Source organism: Seriola lalandi, unplaced genomic scaffold (assembly GCF_002814215.2).
Source record: "Seriola lalandi dorsalis isolate HSWRI2012SDOR001 ecotype SW California unplaced genomic scaffold, Sedor1 jcf7180002054519, whole genome shotgun sequence".
Lineage (NCBI taxonomy): Eukaryota > Metazoa > Chordata > Actinopteri > Carangiformes > Carangidae > Seriola > Seriola lalandi.
In genome coordinates, this window is record NW_019525072.1 from 2,407,097 (window position 1) to 2,421,497 (window position 14,401).

Genomic DNA, 14,401 nt, shown 5'->3' on the forward strand with positions numbered 1-14,401 from the left:
AATTATGAATATTATATTCAATTTCTGCCCATGGATGCCCCTAAATCCTGTAAACCAAATACTTTGGGGGTTTTGGATTTGGATTATTATTGATAATTATTGTAATGTCAATAATAAATAATAATGAAAATTATCCTAAACTACATTCACATTTTCTCTGGAATAAACATAAAAAACTATCGCATTACATTAACTACCAGTGCAATTCACTGTGATGTCCAAAAGGCTTTTCATCAGACATTTTTCATGATTATTCCTTGTTGTTTTCAATGATGAGAACTGGGATGGCTTGTTTTTGAATAATGTTAATGAATTTGAATTACTCTGACATAATGAAATGCCAAATAGGCTTCCCAAAACTCAATTAAAGTTTTTCCTTTTTTCTCTTTTTTTTTCAAAAACTTAAAAATAAATGTAGTTTTTTGTTCAATTGATCCTTGCCTATTATGAGATCATTTGTTTTAGCTAGTAGTAGACACAGTTTTTCCTATAGGTCTGAGCAAACAGTGTCAAAAATCAATTCCACATTATGGTTTTGTAAAACTTTCTCTAACAACCGGCAATTGTGGTCACCATTGTTTTTGCTGTTATGAAAAGAAACAACTATAACATATCGTTGCAGACAGCATTTTCCATGATGTCTGTTTTCTTCAAACTACAAAAATTAAGAGTCTTACAGTTTTAACTCTCAAGCAATGCATGCTGGGATGCTAGTTTTGTATCTGTCAAATCTTCATTCAAAACTTCATTCAATATAATAGGAGCATTTCATGTCATTGTTTTCTTTTTATGTAATGTATTGTGATGACTCCCAAAAATGCCAATAAATAATATTGACAAAAAAAACTTAATTCAACTCATGATTTAAAGTCAAAAGTTAGAACAATAATACAATTCTGAATGAATTAACCTGAAATTATAATGGATTTTTAATAACAAAATTTACATATTTACATTAACAAGCAAAGATGAGTTGATTGAATATGATTAAATTCCTGAAGGATTTTTACAGTGTATGCACTTTGATATCGACTGTATGAATGAGGAAAAGAAAGCGTTGTGTCAGACAGCTTCTTCAGGCTTGACCGGAGGGGAGAGAGACTTAGGGTTTGTTGAAGAAAACCTTGTCAAGTCAGCAGGTTAGATTCACAGAGCAAATTACTGACTCAGAGTTCACATCATCTAACTGAAAACACGGGAAACACCCACCTGCACAAATAACAGGTCAGTTTGTCTACCCTCTGAACTGGGTTAAGGTCCAATCTTGTCTAAACAGCCACAATCAATTCAAATCAAGTATGTACATAAGAATGATTTGATTATGATTAATGATGATCTTATTATGTGCACATCAGTGTGTTGTAACAGGAAGGAGTTTGGGGGCTCATAATATATAAGAAACCCTGTTTAGATTGTTTATAGCAGGACCTTCCCAGCAGCACAGTAGGTATACAGCTTCATTCTATTTATATATCATTACATAATCTTTCATACACATAAAAAGTACTGAAACTGCATATAGATTAAAGTGACAATAGACAATTTCTGTTTTAACTTTGTTATGATAAGTTAAAACAAAAATTGTTTCTTGCTTTTGACAGTAGGTAGGCTGATAGCAGAGGCCATGTTGCTAACGCTAACGCTAGAAATGATTAAAATTGCTATTGGTTTGGGTTAGAGGTTAGGTTAGGTTTAGCATTGACCCACTCGGGTAATGACACAGTGCCGCCAACATTAATACCACTTGGGGGCAAGAAAAGTTCTTTATTGCCACTTCAAAAAAGCTTGATGCATGAATAAGTGGAATGAGTTAATGCATAAATTGTCTCTCTTTCTGCAGGTTTGACAAAATGAGACTTTCAGCCTTCCTTTTCCTCGTTGCCATCTCCACGGTGTTGGCCGGTAACTGAATACCTTTCCTATAGGTGTTTTTATGTGAATATCTGTGCATGCGCACAAGTATACGTTTAACATTTTATTTTGAATATAAGTGTATTGTTCTGCAAAGCAAAAGGTGAATAAACTCATTAGAGCTACATGATGAATGAGTTGATAAACAGAAAATTAATCAGCAACTATTTTTTTTTATAGGTGATGAATCATTTAAATATGTTTTTCAAGCAGTAAACTGTATATCTTTGGATTTTGGACTTTTGTTTGGACAAACAAAGACATTACCATGGGGTCTTGTAATAGGATTTTTCTTGTAACTCTTGACAAACCTCTTGTCTCTTAGGGAGTATAACCATAAAGACCTTGGTGTTTCCCACTGAGACGAGTACCAGTTTGGTTGAGATGGTCCCTCTGAAGCCCTTGAGCCTGCGGGCCTTCACCCTGTGCATGCGTGTGGCCACGGAGCTCAGTGGGAAGCGAGAGATCATTCTGTTTGCCTACCGGACTGCAGACTATGATGAGCTGAATGTGTGGCGTGAACTGGACGGCAGGTACACTGTAAATGATCATCACTTTGAAGGCCAACAACACAGATGCTGATATTCTGGATTTAAGATAGTATTAAAGATTTAAGATGTTATATTTGGGAACCATATTCTTTTAGATTTAACTATTTTCATGAAAAAAAAATATAGTTAATTTATTTATGTATTAGTATATCAAATAGAAGTTTACGTTATCACACAATCAAGGTAATGTTAAAGGAAAATAACTGGCACCTACCAGGTTCCATATTTCCTCTGATGTATTTTTATTTTGTATATTAAACCCAAAGAAACTCTGTTTTAAAAGATGCATACCACTGATTTTTATATCTGTGTGTTTAGATTGTCCTTCTACCTGGCTGGAGAGGGTGTTCTCTTCTCAGTCCCTGAGCTCGGAGCCCTAGAGACCCACCTGTGTGTCACCTGGGATTCCACATCAGGTGCGGCTGCCTTATTTATGAATGGGAGGAAAAGCTTGACCAAAATTTACAAGAAGGGTCACTCTGTCAGATCCAACGGCAAGGTTCTCATTGGACAAGATCCAGACAACTACTTGGGGGATTTTGACGCCAAACAGAGTTTTGTTGGGGAGATCTCTGACATTAATATGTGGGACTCTGTCCTCTCAGCCAGCACCATCCAAGACATGTACTCCGGGAACAACGTGTCAAGAGGAAATGTTTTGGACTGGGAAACCGCAGAGCTCATTGTTAATGGAGAGGTAGAGGTTATTACTCGTGAGCTGTAGATTTAATGCTCACACACAAATATGGCGGATTAATGTAGGGAATGTAGCCACATTACACCTGTATGACATTTATGAAGAAGATGATTTGTTGATCAAATGTAAGTCAATGCAATTAATGATAAATACTAATTTCTTATTTCAAATTAGGGCCCTGCTGTAATTATTTTCAGTTCAATAAAAATGTGTATTGACGGTGCCTGTTGTGGTGGAATGTATTACATGATAATGTCAAAGACTGCATCACTCACATGACATATATATGTCCCCTGCACAGATTCCCAGCTTTATCTCAATGTGTTGTCCATATAGTTACTCTCACAACAGTAGAGCTAACATTATCCTTGAAAACCACAAGAAAAAAATCACATCCATAAAAGTCAAAACTGGACTTCCAATCAGGCAAAGTGCAACTACCTCATTGGCCGCAGAACTCCAGGTCTCCCAGAAGCTAAATCCTCACTGAGTGTTAGCAAGTCTGTAAAAGCAACCTTGTTTTGGAAATTCAATGACATTTAATATATAGTTTTTCAAAATGAAGTAGAATTGAGTGGAAATAAAATACAATAATACACAATTCAACACAGTGCAAGTATCTCTAAAAGTAATAATATTAAGAGTAATTATCTTGATTAATTATTCTTCAAAAAAACATGTAAGTTTACTACAATCACTGATTGATGTTTTGACTTGAAATGTGAGATTATAGAATTAAAAGCGCTGCTTAGTAACACCAGAAAAACACAGGTCCGATTGTGTTTTATCATTATATCTAATGACAACTCTAATGTTGTGACACGTTGTGATTAATTGAGTAGCCTGAAAAAACTTCATGTGTTGTTTTAGCCCCCTCCAGTGGAAGTTGCAGTCAGTCAAAATGCATTCTATGTGCTATATGTCATAGCTCGAAGTACTTTGGGATATTTTGAGTGGATTAGGGCTTATTTAATCGTTTTTTTTTTTTTTATCAGTTATGTGTCTTTCATTTTTCACATTATTTTATAGTTGTTAATCGTGGGCAAGACAAACATTCATCCCATCTGGAAACGCATCTGCTGTATGACTAGACCATGAATATATTGTACATCTGTGCACTGGACAGATAATAGTGGGATGTTCAAAGCAATGGTGTGTAAGAAAAACATGTAGGAGAGCATTCATAGGGAGGTAGGCACGGACGGGGTTCGAACCCGCGATCTTCGGTTTACGAGACCGACGCCTTACCACTTGGCCACCGCGCCTGGTAATGTAAATGTTGTGACGTATAATCATTTGAGTTTGGCTAAAGTACTGTCGTGTGTTTTACTTTAGGGGAAATATTTAACACGTAAACGGACCTCGAACACCTTCAAGGCTCGGCCGCGTAAGGTGAATTTAATTCAAAATACATAACATTTTGACTGCCTTCCTTAACCATCACACGTTCACATACGTTATGATTTTCCTAAATTGTCCTGATCATTCGAAAACACTCAATTCAGCAAAACCCCCTGAACAAAAAAAAAGCATGACTGACAAAAAATTTGGAGAGAGGTCGCCTGTGTTAAGTATGTACTTTCTATTTACCGAATATTTAAAAGGAGCTGATGAGATGTCAAACCATTAAAGTCTAAATACACCGTGACAGAATTCTTGTCTGCTGTTTTGATGTTTTAGTAATCATATTTTTGACGGTGTGTGAAATGTTAAAAGGAAGTTTGGCATAGCATGCACGAGAGAACGGACTCTTGATAAAGACACAACCGGAAGCAGCTGAAGTGGCTCACGGCAGATGGAAGTTCAGTCTGCCTATGAAACATGGTGGCTGGAGATGTAATGCGATGATAATGTGAAAGTTGGATATTCATGTATTGGATGGTTGGAAGATCCTTGCGAGTTTCAGGAGTAGCTTATGCTGTAAGTAGTATGACTGACAATTTGAGAAAAATCAGTGCTTGATTGGTTAACATAAGCTAAAGCACAAGCTAAAGCGTTAGCTTGCTAGCAAGTGATCTCTTCGATATATGGTTATTTTTTGTGCAAAATACATTATTTTCCTTCCCATTTTTGATGCTGCACGTATGTTCTTCCACTAATATCGTTACTTACTGTATTTGGGAATTAAACATTATACATATTAGCATTCCCGTAAGCCTATTACGTCCATAAAATTGTATTACCAATTAATTTACATTTAAACAAATCTGTGCTGATAGATAGCTATCATACTAGGTAGACATGAATTAAGACTTCTTAAATATCATTACGTGCCATTCTTCAAGTTGGTATATCTAAAATGTTATTCAATTTTATATATGGTTTTGCATTGGAAAAGTTTGATACCAACAGCTTTTACATGAAGCTCAAGGTTGGATCAATTTGACCAAGAAATAAACCTCTACAATTTCTTCTCTTTTTATGGGCCTTTTATTATCATGTTATAGTTTTACAGAAATGTTGCTGATGAAAATAGTGATTCCAACCAAACTACAGTTAAAAAGAAACAACATGAGTTCTTGAAGGCCTTGCTTCACATATTTGAAGGGCATTTTACATCGGTGTGATTAGTTTACATATGATTTTTACATAAATATGCCTTGTCCTAGTGTTGTGGAAATCTGAAAAAGCAGATAAACAAAGCATTTCAACAACAAAAGGATGTAAAATCAGTACTCTATTAATTTTTCTATGTTACTCTAAATTGAAGACTTTGTCCACTGTTATAGATACAGTGGGTTTTTTCAAGACTTGACTCTCTTGCCATCCAAAATAATCTGGAAAGAATACAGTTCTGGGGACTTTGAAGTTTCATTCTACACTACAAGTTTCAGCATTGCCTTTGAAGCCTAGCATTATTCAGTTGAAATTTTATTGTGTCCTGTGTTCTTGTTCCAGTCTTTGACAGAGCTTGTCTGATCTACAGCTGAGCCTCCCTGTCTGCTTTACCATGCCGCTGGTGGTGGATGCCGTTTGGGCACTGTGGAGCATTGGAGCTGGTATCTATGACTACTTCCACACCAGTGCCATGGAGGAGAGGATCCACACACTGGAAAACGTCCTCTCTATCCATCAGTTTGTCATTGCAGCCCTGTCGGCAGGCCTCATCCTGCTCATGACGTACATACTATGGAGAAAACACTAAAATCTTGCTGACCTGGGCTTCACCAGCCAAGGCCAAACACCCACTAAATGATAAATGATTTTGTTGCAGGATATTTTTCATTACCCACACTAGTTTCCATCCAGATGTTGGCCAGAGGAACAGTCTGATTCATTCAGCTGCTCACACTTGAAGATCAAGCATGTTCAGTTATGATCGGGATGTCCCAGATGAGGTCAGAAGCACTGATGGGCAATTAAACCGAGAAAAAAAGCCTCCATAAAAACATGCTGTCTCTGAAAACTTGTCTGTACCCTTTGGGTAGTTGGAGCTTGGTCTGTGTGTCTGTCTGTTTGTCTATCTATCTTTGTGTTTTCAATGATTTACTGGCCGGGGTGGGCTACTGACGATTATCCACATTAACCCCCAAATCATAACTGCTTCTCAAGGCGCCTTTGCACTTTTTTGCTAAGCTTGAAGGATTTTAATGTCTAGAAAAAATCCACTGACCCAATGCCCAGTGTGTGATGAAGGGTGAAGCTGTTAAGTCATTATTGGTGAAGAGAGCTGTCTCTGAAAGGTGCCTCATGTTTACAAATGAATCATGTTATTTTTTTTAATATAACATCAGTTTTTTGTAGTGCTTATTATGTCTAAGACCATTAAGTTGATGTTATTATCTCATTATCTTGACATAACGTATACTGTCCTCATGACTTAATAGTCACCTGTAATAGTGCTACATGACGGTGCAGGCACACAGTACTGGGGGTGATCAGTGTCAGTCAGTTTAATGGCTGGACATGATTTTGTTGCACTGTTACAGTCGTGTTATAATCAAAGCGGTGATTTTAAATAGCGCACAAATGCATTATGGCTGCTGTAGTTTGTAATTGTCCTGGCTCCAGGTGGCAGACCAGGGATAACACTGTTAAGAGTTTCAAACACTGGGAAATTAATTAATCCATCATGTGATTTACTGTTTATTTTTTCATGCTGAGGAGAAAGTGTTGGAGATGTGGGATCTAATGTGTTTTTTTTGTTTTTTTTTTACCAACACTGTTTACTGTGTCTGTGTCATTCATTTTTCCTCATGTTTTTCCTCACTAAGTGTTTAAAATTTGATCTAATGATTTAATCAAATGTATTGGTCACATTTTTTTCAGTTGCACGCCCTTACTTTCTGAGCTTCATTGTCATTGTACTGTATGCACTACTCTGTTACTCTAACAAACCACTACCATGGCTATTAGTAAAGGGAAATATGTTTAATTATGTTTATATGCTTTTTTTTTCCTCCACTTGTTTGTGTTTCATTTGCTAAATTCTTTCCTGTCATGGTTAATGAGTTGTTTTTAAATAGAACCATTTAAATAACGTTGAATAGATAATCCACAATGGGAAGAAAGTTGCAGCCAATTTTTTTTTCTTTTCTCGTAAACAACTAATTTTTAAATCTGGATATTTGCGTCTATCATGTGCTTTTTTTATAACTTAATGTAAAACAGGATGAAATTGTGGTTGCAGTGGAAATTGTCTTTAAAATGGAAGGAAAAAATGTATATTCATGGAGGCTTTAATCTTGTGGAGCATCAGCAGACAGAAAAACCTGATTGAATAATAATTGAACATTGTGCATTTTAACAGAAAGTCAGCTATGGAAAAAATTCATCTGTATAGGTCAAAATCAAACCTAAATAGAGCCATACTGTTAGTGATTTCTGTGATTCTGTTAACTGGTTCGTTGTTGTTGCAGCTTAGAAATGTATCACCACTGTGTGAGTTCAACTAATGTGTGCCCATGAGCTATTTTTGTCCTCATTATGTTTTTGGGTCACTGGTTTAGTCATGTGCAGAAATTAAGTGCTCATTTTGAACCATATCTAGAGAAATTATTGCCATGTAACAGCTGTCTTGATAGCCTCAGTTTCTTTAAAAAATGTTTTCAACAAACAACTGGATTGTTTTTATGAATGTATATTTAAGCAATAATCTTCATGGTGTGTTCAGATTCATGATAAAAATCAGAACATATTGTAAAAATTAATGAGGGGCTCAGCTGCCCATTGTTCCAAAATCATAATTATTATTAATTAGAGTGCATTTCTCTCAAATTATGGAAAGATATTTATGCAATATTTAATGATGAAAAAAACTGTTAACAAATGACTACAACAAATTATTAATAAGTTTGTATCATTAGATGTGATGACAAATTGGATACTGGCATGAATTTAATAGAACTGATACTAAATTTGATGACAAAACAAATCAATGTAATCAATCAACACATCATTCAGTGGCTATAGACACTGGTGGATTTCAAAATTACTACATTTTTTTATTAACTTAAATTATTTGTGTTGCGATGATCTGTGTCTTCAAGGAAAAATACAAATAAAATCAGAGGAAGATCATATTATACACAACTTATCCCATTCTAATTTAAAATGTTTTTTTCACAAATATTATAATCAGCGACTTTACTTGAGTCAACAAGGTTTATTTATCAGTGGTGGAAGAAGTACTCAGATCTTTGCCATTGTCCAAAATACCCTGTTACAAGTAAAAGTCCTGATTTTAAGATGTTACTTAAGTAAAAGTACAGATGTATTATAAGCAAAATCTACTGAGAATATTAGAAGTTTTTTTGGTTTAATTTTCCTGATTCTGCTGAATCTTAAATTGCATTGGTTACAGTCAGTCATTGGTTACATTAGTAAAACTGTTAAAAACTCTATAGTAAAGTGACCATTTTTCAAGAATGGTAACAATAGACCTGTAGCTCTTCATAAACCACTGAAACACTGCCAGCAAGTTGTGTTCACAGAATTTTGGTATCACTTCAATTGTTTTTTTTTCTCACAATTGCTTCCATAATCCATAACAGAATACATGGTTAGATACAAGAGACAGTCTCTTAAATAAGTTATTTAACAGTAGGCCTAATACTTCTTTCAAAATGCTAATGGTGAGAAATATAAAAATTGCTTATACTAACTAACAATTTCCAGGCTTTCTAAGGGCTTTTCCCATTTTGAGGCCCTGTAGTAACTAAAAGTTACTAATTTACTTTTTACCCTTTCATATCATGCATATATTTTCCTTGGGTAAAAAGTAACTGAAAATAATAAGTTTTAAAAAAGTACATTTGCCTCTGAAATATAGTGAAGTTTAGAGAAGCATCAAATGGAAGTAGTCAATTACAAGTATTTCAAAATTGCATAGTACTTAGTACGCTGACATTTATTTAAGCACTAACGTTTTGTGTCTTGTACCTTAGACCTGGCACGCCATGCTGCTGCTGCTGCTGCTGGCGGCAAATGTGCCTCTCAGACCGGCCAAATATTCCCACCAATCAGAGCTCAGGGTTTCACAAACAAGCACGGTGATTGGATGGAGCTGTTAGAAGGCGGAATATTTCAACACAAGTCACAGTCGAAGCTTCAACCCACATTTGTCAAGTTGTCAGTTAGACTAAAGAAGACGGAAGTTTGCCTTAAAATTAAAAGCACCCATCTGAGTAAGATTACGTTTTTAGAGATCATGTGTTTAATGTATAATTTATCCCATGGAGATATGTTCTTGGAACCCTCTTTGACCTATTTATTACACATACTATAATGGCGTGCAACATGTATTTCACCATTTTGTATAGCAATTACAACTTATTTAGAAAATACTAGCCGGATAACGTTTGTGTCATTTTGCGCTGCTTTCCAGTACCGTTAACCCAACTTGCCAACAGTCGCTCGGCGAGAAATAATGTGAATTTTGGTCGAAAAAACGGTGGCATCAAAGCCACCGGAGACGTGTCCAATTTCTGTATTTAATCGGTTATCGATTGGCAGCAGCTTTCGAGTTCTTAATTGGTGAAGTCAGAGTGCCGGACAATGCTAGCCAGTTAGCCCGGGGTTGTTGCTAACTGGCTAAGGAAGTTAGCCAGTTAGCTAGCAAGCCGCGTCAGCTTGCCGGAGGCTGTTCTCTTGTTTCGCGCATTTCAAGCCTGTCCACAGACCTCTAACTGTAAACTCGGTACCTAAAGGGAAACGTTGGATTGCATCTTCATTAATGTCAAATTTAAAAGAGTGAAACTCTCTCAATCCGCTTAAAATGAGTAGTCAACACAGTTTCTTCTAAGCGCCTGGTTCTCTGCCAACGTTGCTCTTTTGTTTTGACAAAGGAAGAAGACCTTAGGTTCTTTCTGTTTTTTTTGTTTTTTATTACATAAGGTGGTGGGAAAGTTTCTTTAGTCATTTTTGTTTGTTTTGGCAATGGCTCCACATAAGCAGAGCTCCTCAGGTGGAAGCCACCCTGTGGGTTTTGGTCCCGGAGGAAAAGCCAACGGGTTCTACCAGTCGTCCTCCTCTGCGGTGGCTGCAACCAAGAAGCCCAACATGCAGCTCATTCAAGCCGACCACGAGTTGTTCCTGCAGGCCTTCGAGAGTGAGTTGCTGCTGTCATCAAGTTGCATATCGCAAAATATCAATACCAGAGTTTGATTTAAGGTCAAAGGAAACTTTCCACTAGCCTTGTGGATGGTGAGATGAGGGGCATGCATAGCTGGAGGAATAGATAATTTTAAGTAAGATATAAAATTGTCATCCACGAGTTATGCCCTATTTAATTCTGTACAGTGAATTTTTTTAGCCATTTTTTAGTTCATTGATTATTAATTACGCGTGTTGCAGTTCGGTCACAATTTATGTCTTTGGCATTTAACCTGCAGCTGCCAGGATGTCTGGTTGTGTGCATATTTCAATCAAACGAAAACTTACAAGAGCCACGTGTTTAACTTTCTCCTTAATAGTTCTGCAACATATTGTCTGATAATCTATCAGTTAATTTTTCATCAATTCGTTTAGAATATATCACAAACAGAAAAAACTAAAGTTACCTGACCAACAGTTAAAATTAAGATATGAAGCAGAAAAAAACAGGCAGACCCTCACTTTTTAGAAGGTTTAATTAGCAGATGTTTGTTAAACTTTGTTACTTTGTTGAAATACCAAAGTTTTCATTTATCAAATGGATAATTGTGTCAGCACTAAGCACTATGAGGTCATCATAGTTTTTGCTTGGCTTGATGATTGTTTGAGATTCAAAATGTTCATTTTAAATGATTAGTAACCATATTTATTTGCAGAACCAACCCAAATCTACAGATTCCTCCGCACTAGGAACTTGATTGCTGTGAGTGTTGCATTTTCTTGAAACTCACACGATTAACATGACCATTTGAGATAAGAGGAAATATTTTTATACCTCTTCATATGTTAAAGCAGAATTGTAACACTTTGTTTTTATCTCTTCCTGTTACATTTCAGCCTATACTCTTGCACAGGACACTCACTTATATGTGCCACAGAAACTCAAGGAATAACCTCAAAAGGTAAAAGAAACAACAACAAAAAACCAATGCTGTTTGGGTCTATTTATGATGGTTTTCCAGTACTTCACAGGTTTTTGTGATGCAGTTCATTGAAAACCTCTGTTGTGTTATGGGTTATTTCACCTCTTGTGTCTCTTTATGGCTTTGTTTCTTTCTGTTTTAAGCTTCATAAGTGTATGTTAGATTGAAATGTGGTGTTAAATGGTTTGCCTCTTAGAAAGCAGGTCAAATGTTATCATGAGTGAAAGTTAACCGATATGTAGACTGCTGTAGGTGGGGGCAGGCTGGTTCAGTTAAAGCTGAGATAGGAGAGACGTTTTCAGTTAGGCTGCTTTGCATACAGACGCTTCACAAAAAGCGCCTCCCCAAAAGGTCCTGCTGATACACATGGGGCTGCTTGTGGTTCAGTGTGCACTAAAGGGATGTGTTAAAATACAGAGGGCCTTCTCTGTCATTATCATGTGGAAGTTAAGCTGAAGAACTGCAGGTTAAGCATTTTCTTCTGTGTTCAAAAGCTTGGGCTGCATAATCAAGCATGGCAACAACTAACAGATATTTAGCAACTGCAACTGAAAACCAAGTAGGTGTGTGTTGAATGTTGGCTCATAATTAGTTTGAACAACAATTGACAACCAATCTGTGTCTTTGTCTAGTCTTGTTAATCAATATTTTTGTCTGTGTAATGCAGTGTTCTTGTACAGCTGTTTGTGTTATGACTTTGACTTCAGTAGAAATATGTATACATTTTTAGAAAAGTAAGATATTGAAATTACCTTTGTACCAAACCTCAGATATCATGTTGACACTGGTATCAAAAGATATCCTGCTGTTCTGCTAATTAACTAGTGCAGTGGTTAACCAGCTGATAACTTTCACTATGAACACACAACCTGGTAGGTGTTTGTTTTGTTATTTGTCTTTCAAAAACTTATTTACTATGTGCAAAAGAAAAGTTCTTGAAAACGTAAAATTCTTACAGTATCTAACTGACCTTTGAATGTGTGAATATGCCACAGTTTCTTTTGTATTACAGAGCAAGTGTTCATGTAATATTTTAAAGATTAGATTAACAAATTCACTCTTACAAAACCAAATTTCCTTAATCCATCGTCAGTAAAAAAAAAACATACAAATATATCGGAAAATGTAGAGTTTACATTGATTTAATTCTTGATAATCATTATATCTGAAACAGTACAGAATCTCATTCTGTCTCTGCTGCAGTCATCATTATGCACTCATCAGACTGGAACTTGTTTTGGTGGTGCAGTAATTTCTGTGCATTGCTCTGGACTTGGTTGGGGACTAAGAGGGCAGCCGTATTATTTCTGATTTTGAAGTGGAGGTAGTGAACTGGGTGACAGGTCTGCTTCTGCTCAGCTCAGTTTCATTTTCTGCTGCACTCATGCATGCTTCAGTCACATGAAACTGAGCTTGTGATTTGAAATGAATAAGCTCTGCACAGGGCTTCTCCAAAGCTATTAACTGTTTACAAAGAATTAGTATTTTAGACTAAAAGAACAGAACAGCAGTGGATTTCATAAGTGAGATTAAATGCTGTTAATTTTCTGTACTTGTTTGATCAGAAACTAAAAATCAAGCTGGTTTAGTTTTCATGTGAGGCGTCCTTCACAGAGGTGGTTATAGTGTGTGTTCAGCCAAGTTTTCATGCTCTTTATAAAACTCTGTGACCTAAATGGACTCAATCAAAATTTCTCAGAAGTACAAAATTTCTCTCTTTGTGTAGGCTCCCTGCAATTTGAAGTAATGTTAGTTATGAAGTGTTTTTGTAGTAAACTTCATTTGTGGACCTTAAATAAGTTAGTTATTTTTCTATTGGTTAATCCACCCATCCATTTGTAAATTAAACTTGGTGAACCCTGCAGAAACCCTCATCCAGTAGCAATCACTTTCTCCTGGAGAATAATAAAGTAATGGTGTTCATGTTACTGTGTAATGTAGCGAAAATGAGAGACTGCTCATATTTGGTTGATGAGGTGCGTTGGTGCATGTTGCTTTGTAGTAAAAGCAGAGCTTTTTTTTGGTAGGATCATTTAAATGAATAAGGAGGCTGCACTTTTTGAGTCCTCTCTAATGTCGGTCTGGAAACAGCCTAAAGATGTAGGGGTGGTTTTCTACATCCTGCAAGGCTCTGTACAGCCTCCCAGGTGTTTTCAGTTACTTTAGCTCATTAGACCTCAGGTTGACGCTGGATAGAACTTGGATTTATGTGAGGGCACCAAACTGTATGTACTAATGGGTGCAATTTGAGCCAGGTGGTTGTGCTTTCTGTTAAGTTTCAGTCCAGCACACAAAACGGCACATGCAGCTTATACTAACATCAATCGACGGCTTGTGCGGCATGTAAACAAAATGTCACATCTACCAGCAATGTCTTAAACAGTACAGAAAAATTATCACAGATCTCATGGCTTGTCACGGTTGAATCCAAATGCAAAATGTTCCGTACCGTTTCTACCAACACATACAGTAAAGGTAATTAAAGTTTGCCACAGTGGGTTTCTCGGCTGTGTTCACTTTGTATCAAGCAACTTTCCAAAGAAGTTGTTTCAGTCCCGTCTGAGTGGCAAACACTTGGCACCTGACGTTGATATATTCACGTGGAAAACAGAAATAATCAAATATAATTAGAATAAAATGGTAGGGAGCTTACGTAGAATCAGCCGCACAAACAGGTTGAGATTGCTGAAGACTTTGTCCTGTATGTGTATATACATGCATGCATG

At 36.4% G+C, this 14,401-nt stretch overlaps 2 protein-coding genes and 1 non-coding gene across 5 annotated transcripts in view; 2 read left to right on the forward strand and 1 right to left on the reverse strand.

Annotated features, from left to right (window-relative positions):
- The first annotated feature begins 1,353 nt into the window (after window positions 1-1,353).
- LOC111660495 (C-reactive protein-like) lies at window positions 1,354-3,382 on the forward strand. Of its 2 annotated transcripts, none has more exons than XM_023413791.2 (4): window positions 1,354-1,447; window positions 1,841-1,902; window positions 2,237-2,444; window positions 2,781-3,382. In XM_023413791.2, the coding sequence occupies exons 2-4, from the start codon at window positions 1,851-1,853 to the stop codon at window positions 3,184-3,186; spliced, it is 666 nt and encodes a 221-aa protein (XP_023269559.1). In that variant the 5' UTR covers window positions 1,354-1,447; window positions 1,841-1,850; the 3' UTR covers window positions 3,187-3,382. The 2 variants fall into 2 exon arrangements, with proteins under 2 accessions (XP_023269559.1, XP_023269560.1); XM_023413792.2 differs by having other exon boundaries at window positions 1,380-1,443.
- Window positions 3,383-4,352: 970 nt separating this feature from the next.
- trnat-cgu (transfer RNA threonine (anticodon CGU)) lies at window positions 4,353-4,424 on the reverse strand. The gene has a single exon. It is a non-coding gene; the product is annotated as a tRNA-Thr (tRNA).
- A 5,544-nt stretch (window positions 4,425-9,968) lies between these two features.
- The window catches only part of LOC111660588 (polycomb protein suz12-B-like), a 14,167-nt gene continuing 9,734 nt past the window's right edge, over window positions 9,969-14,401 (forward strand). The window contains exons 1-3 of one of the 2 annotated variants that reach the window (XM_023413940.2): window positions 9,969-10,708; window positions 11,409-11,455; window positions 11,590-11,654. In XM_023413940.2, coding sequence (XP_023269708.1) covers window positions 10,537-10,708; window positions 11,409-11,455; window positions 11,590-11,654 — 284 coding nt within the window. In that variant the 5' untranslated portion in view covers window positions 9,969-10,536. The remainder of the gene's footprint in view (window positions 10,709-11,408; window positions 11,456-11,589; window positions 11,655-14,401) is intronic. The other variant, XM_023413939.2, reaches the window with a different exon arrangement.

Excerpts from the sequence above, each read along its gene's own strand:
- LOC111660495 (XM_023413791.2), top strand. The coding sequence starts at position 1,851 with ATGAGACTTTCAGCCTTCCTTTTCCTCGTTGCCATCTCCACGGTGTTG. Across the intron at positions 1,903-2,236 it reads CATCTCCACGGTGTTGGCCG|GGAGTATAACCATAAAGACC; the intron begins GTAACTGAATAC and ends CTTGTCTCTTAG. Across the intron at positions 2,445-2,780 it reads TGGCGTGAACTGGACGGCAG|ATTGTCCTTCTACCTGGCTG; the intron begins GTACACTGTAAA and ends CTGTGTGTTTAG.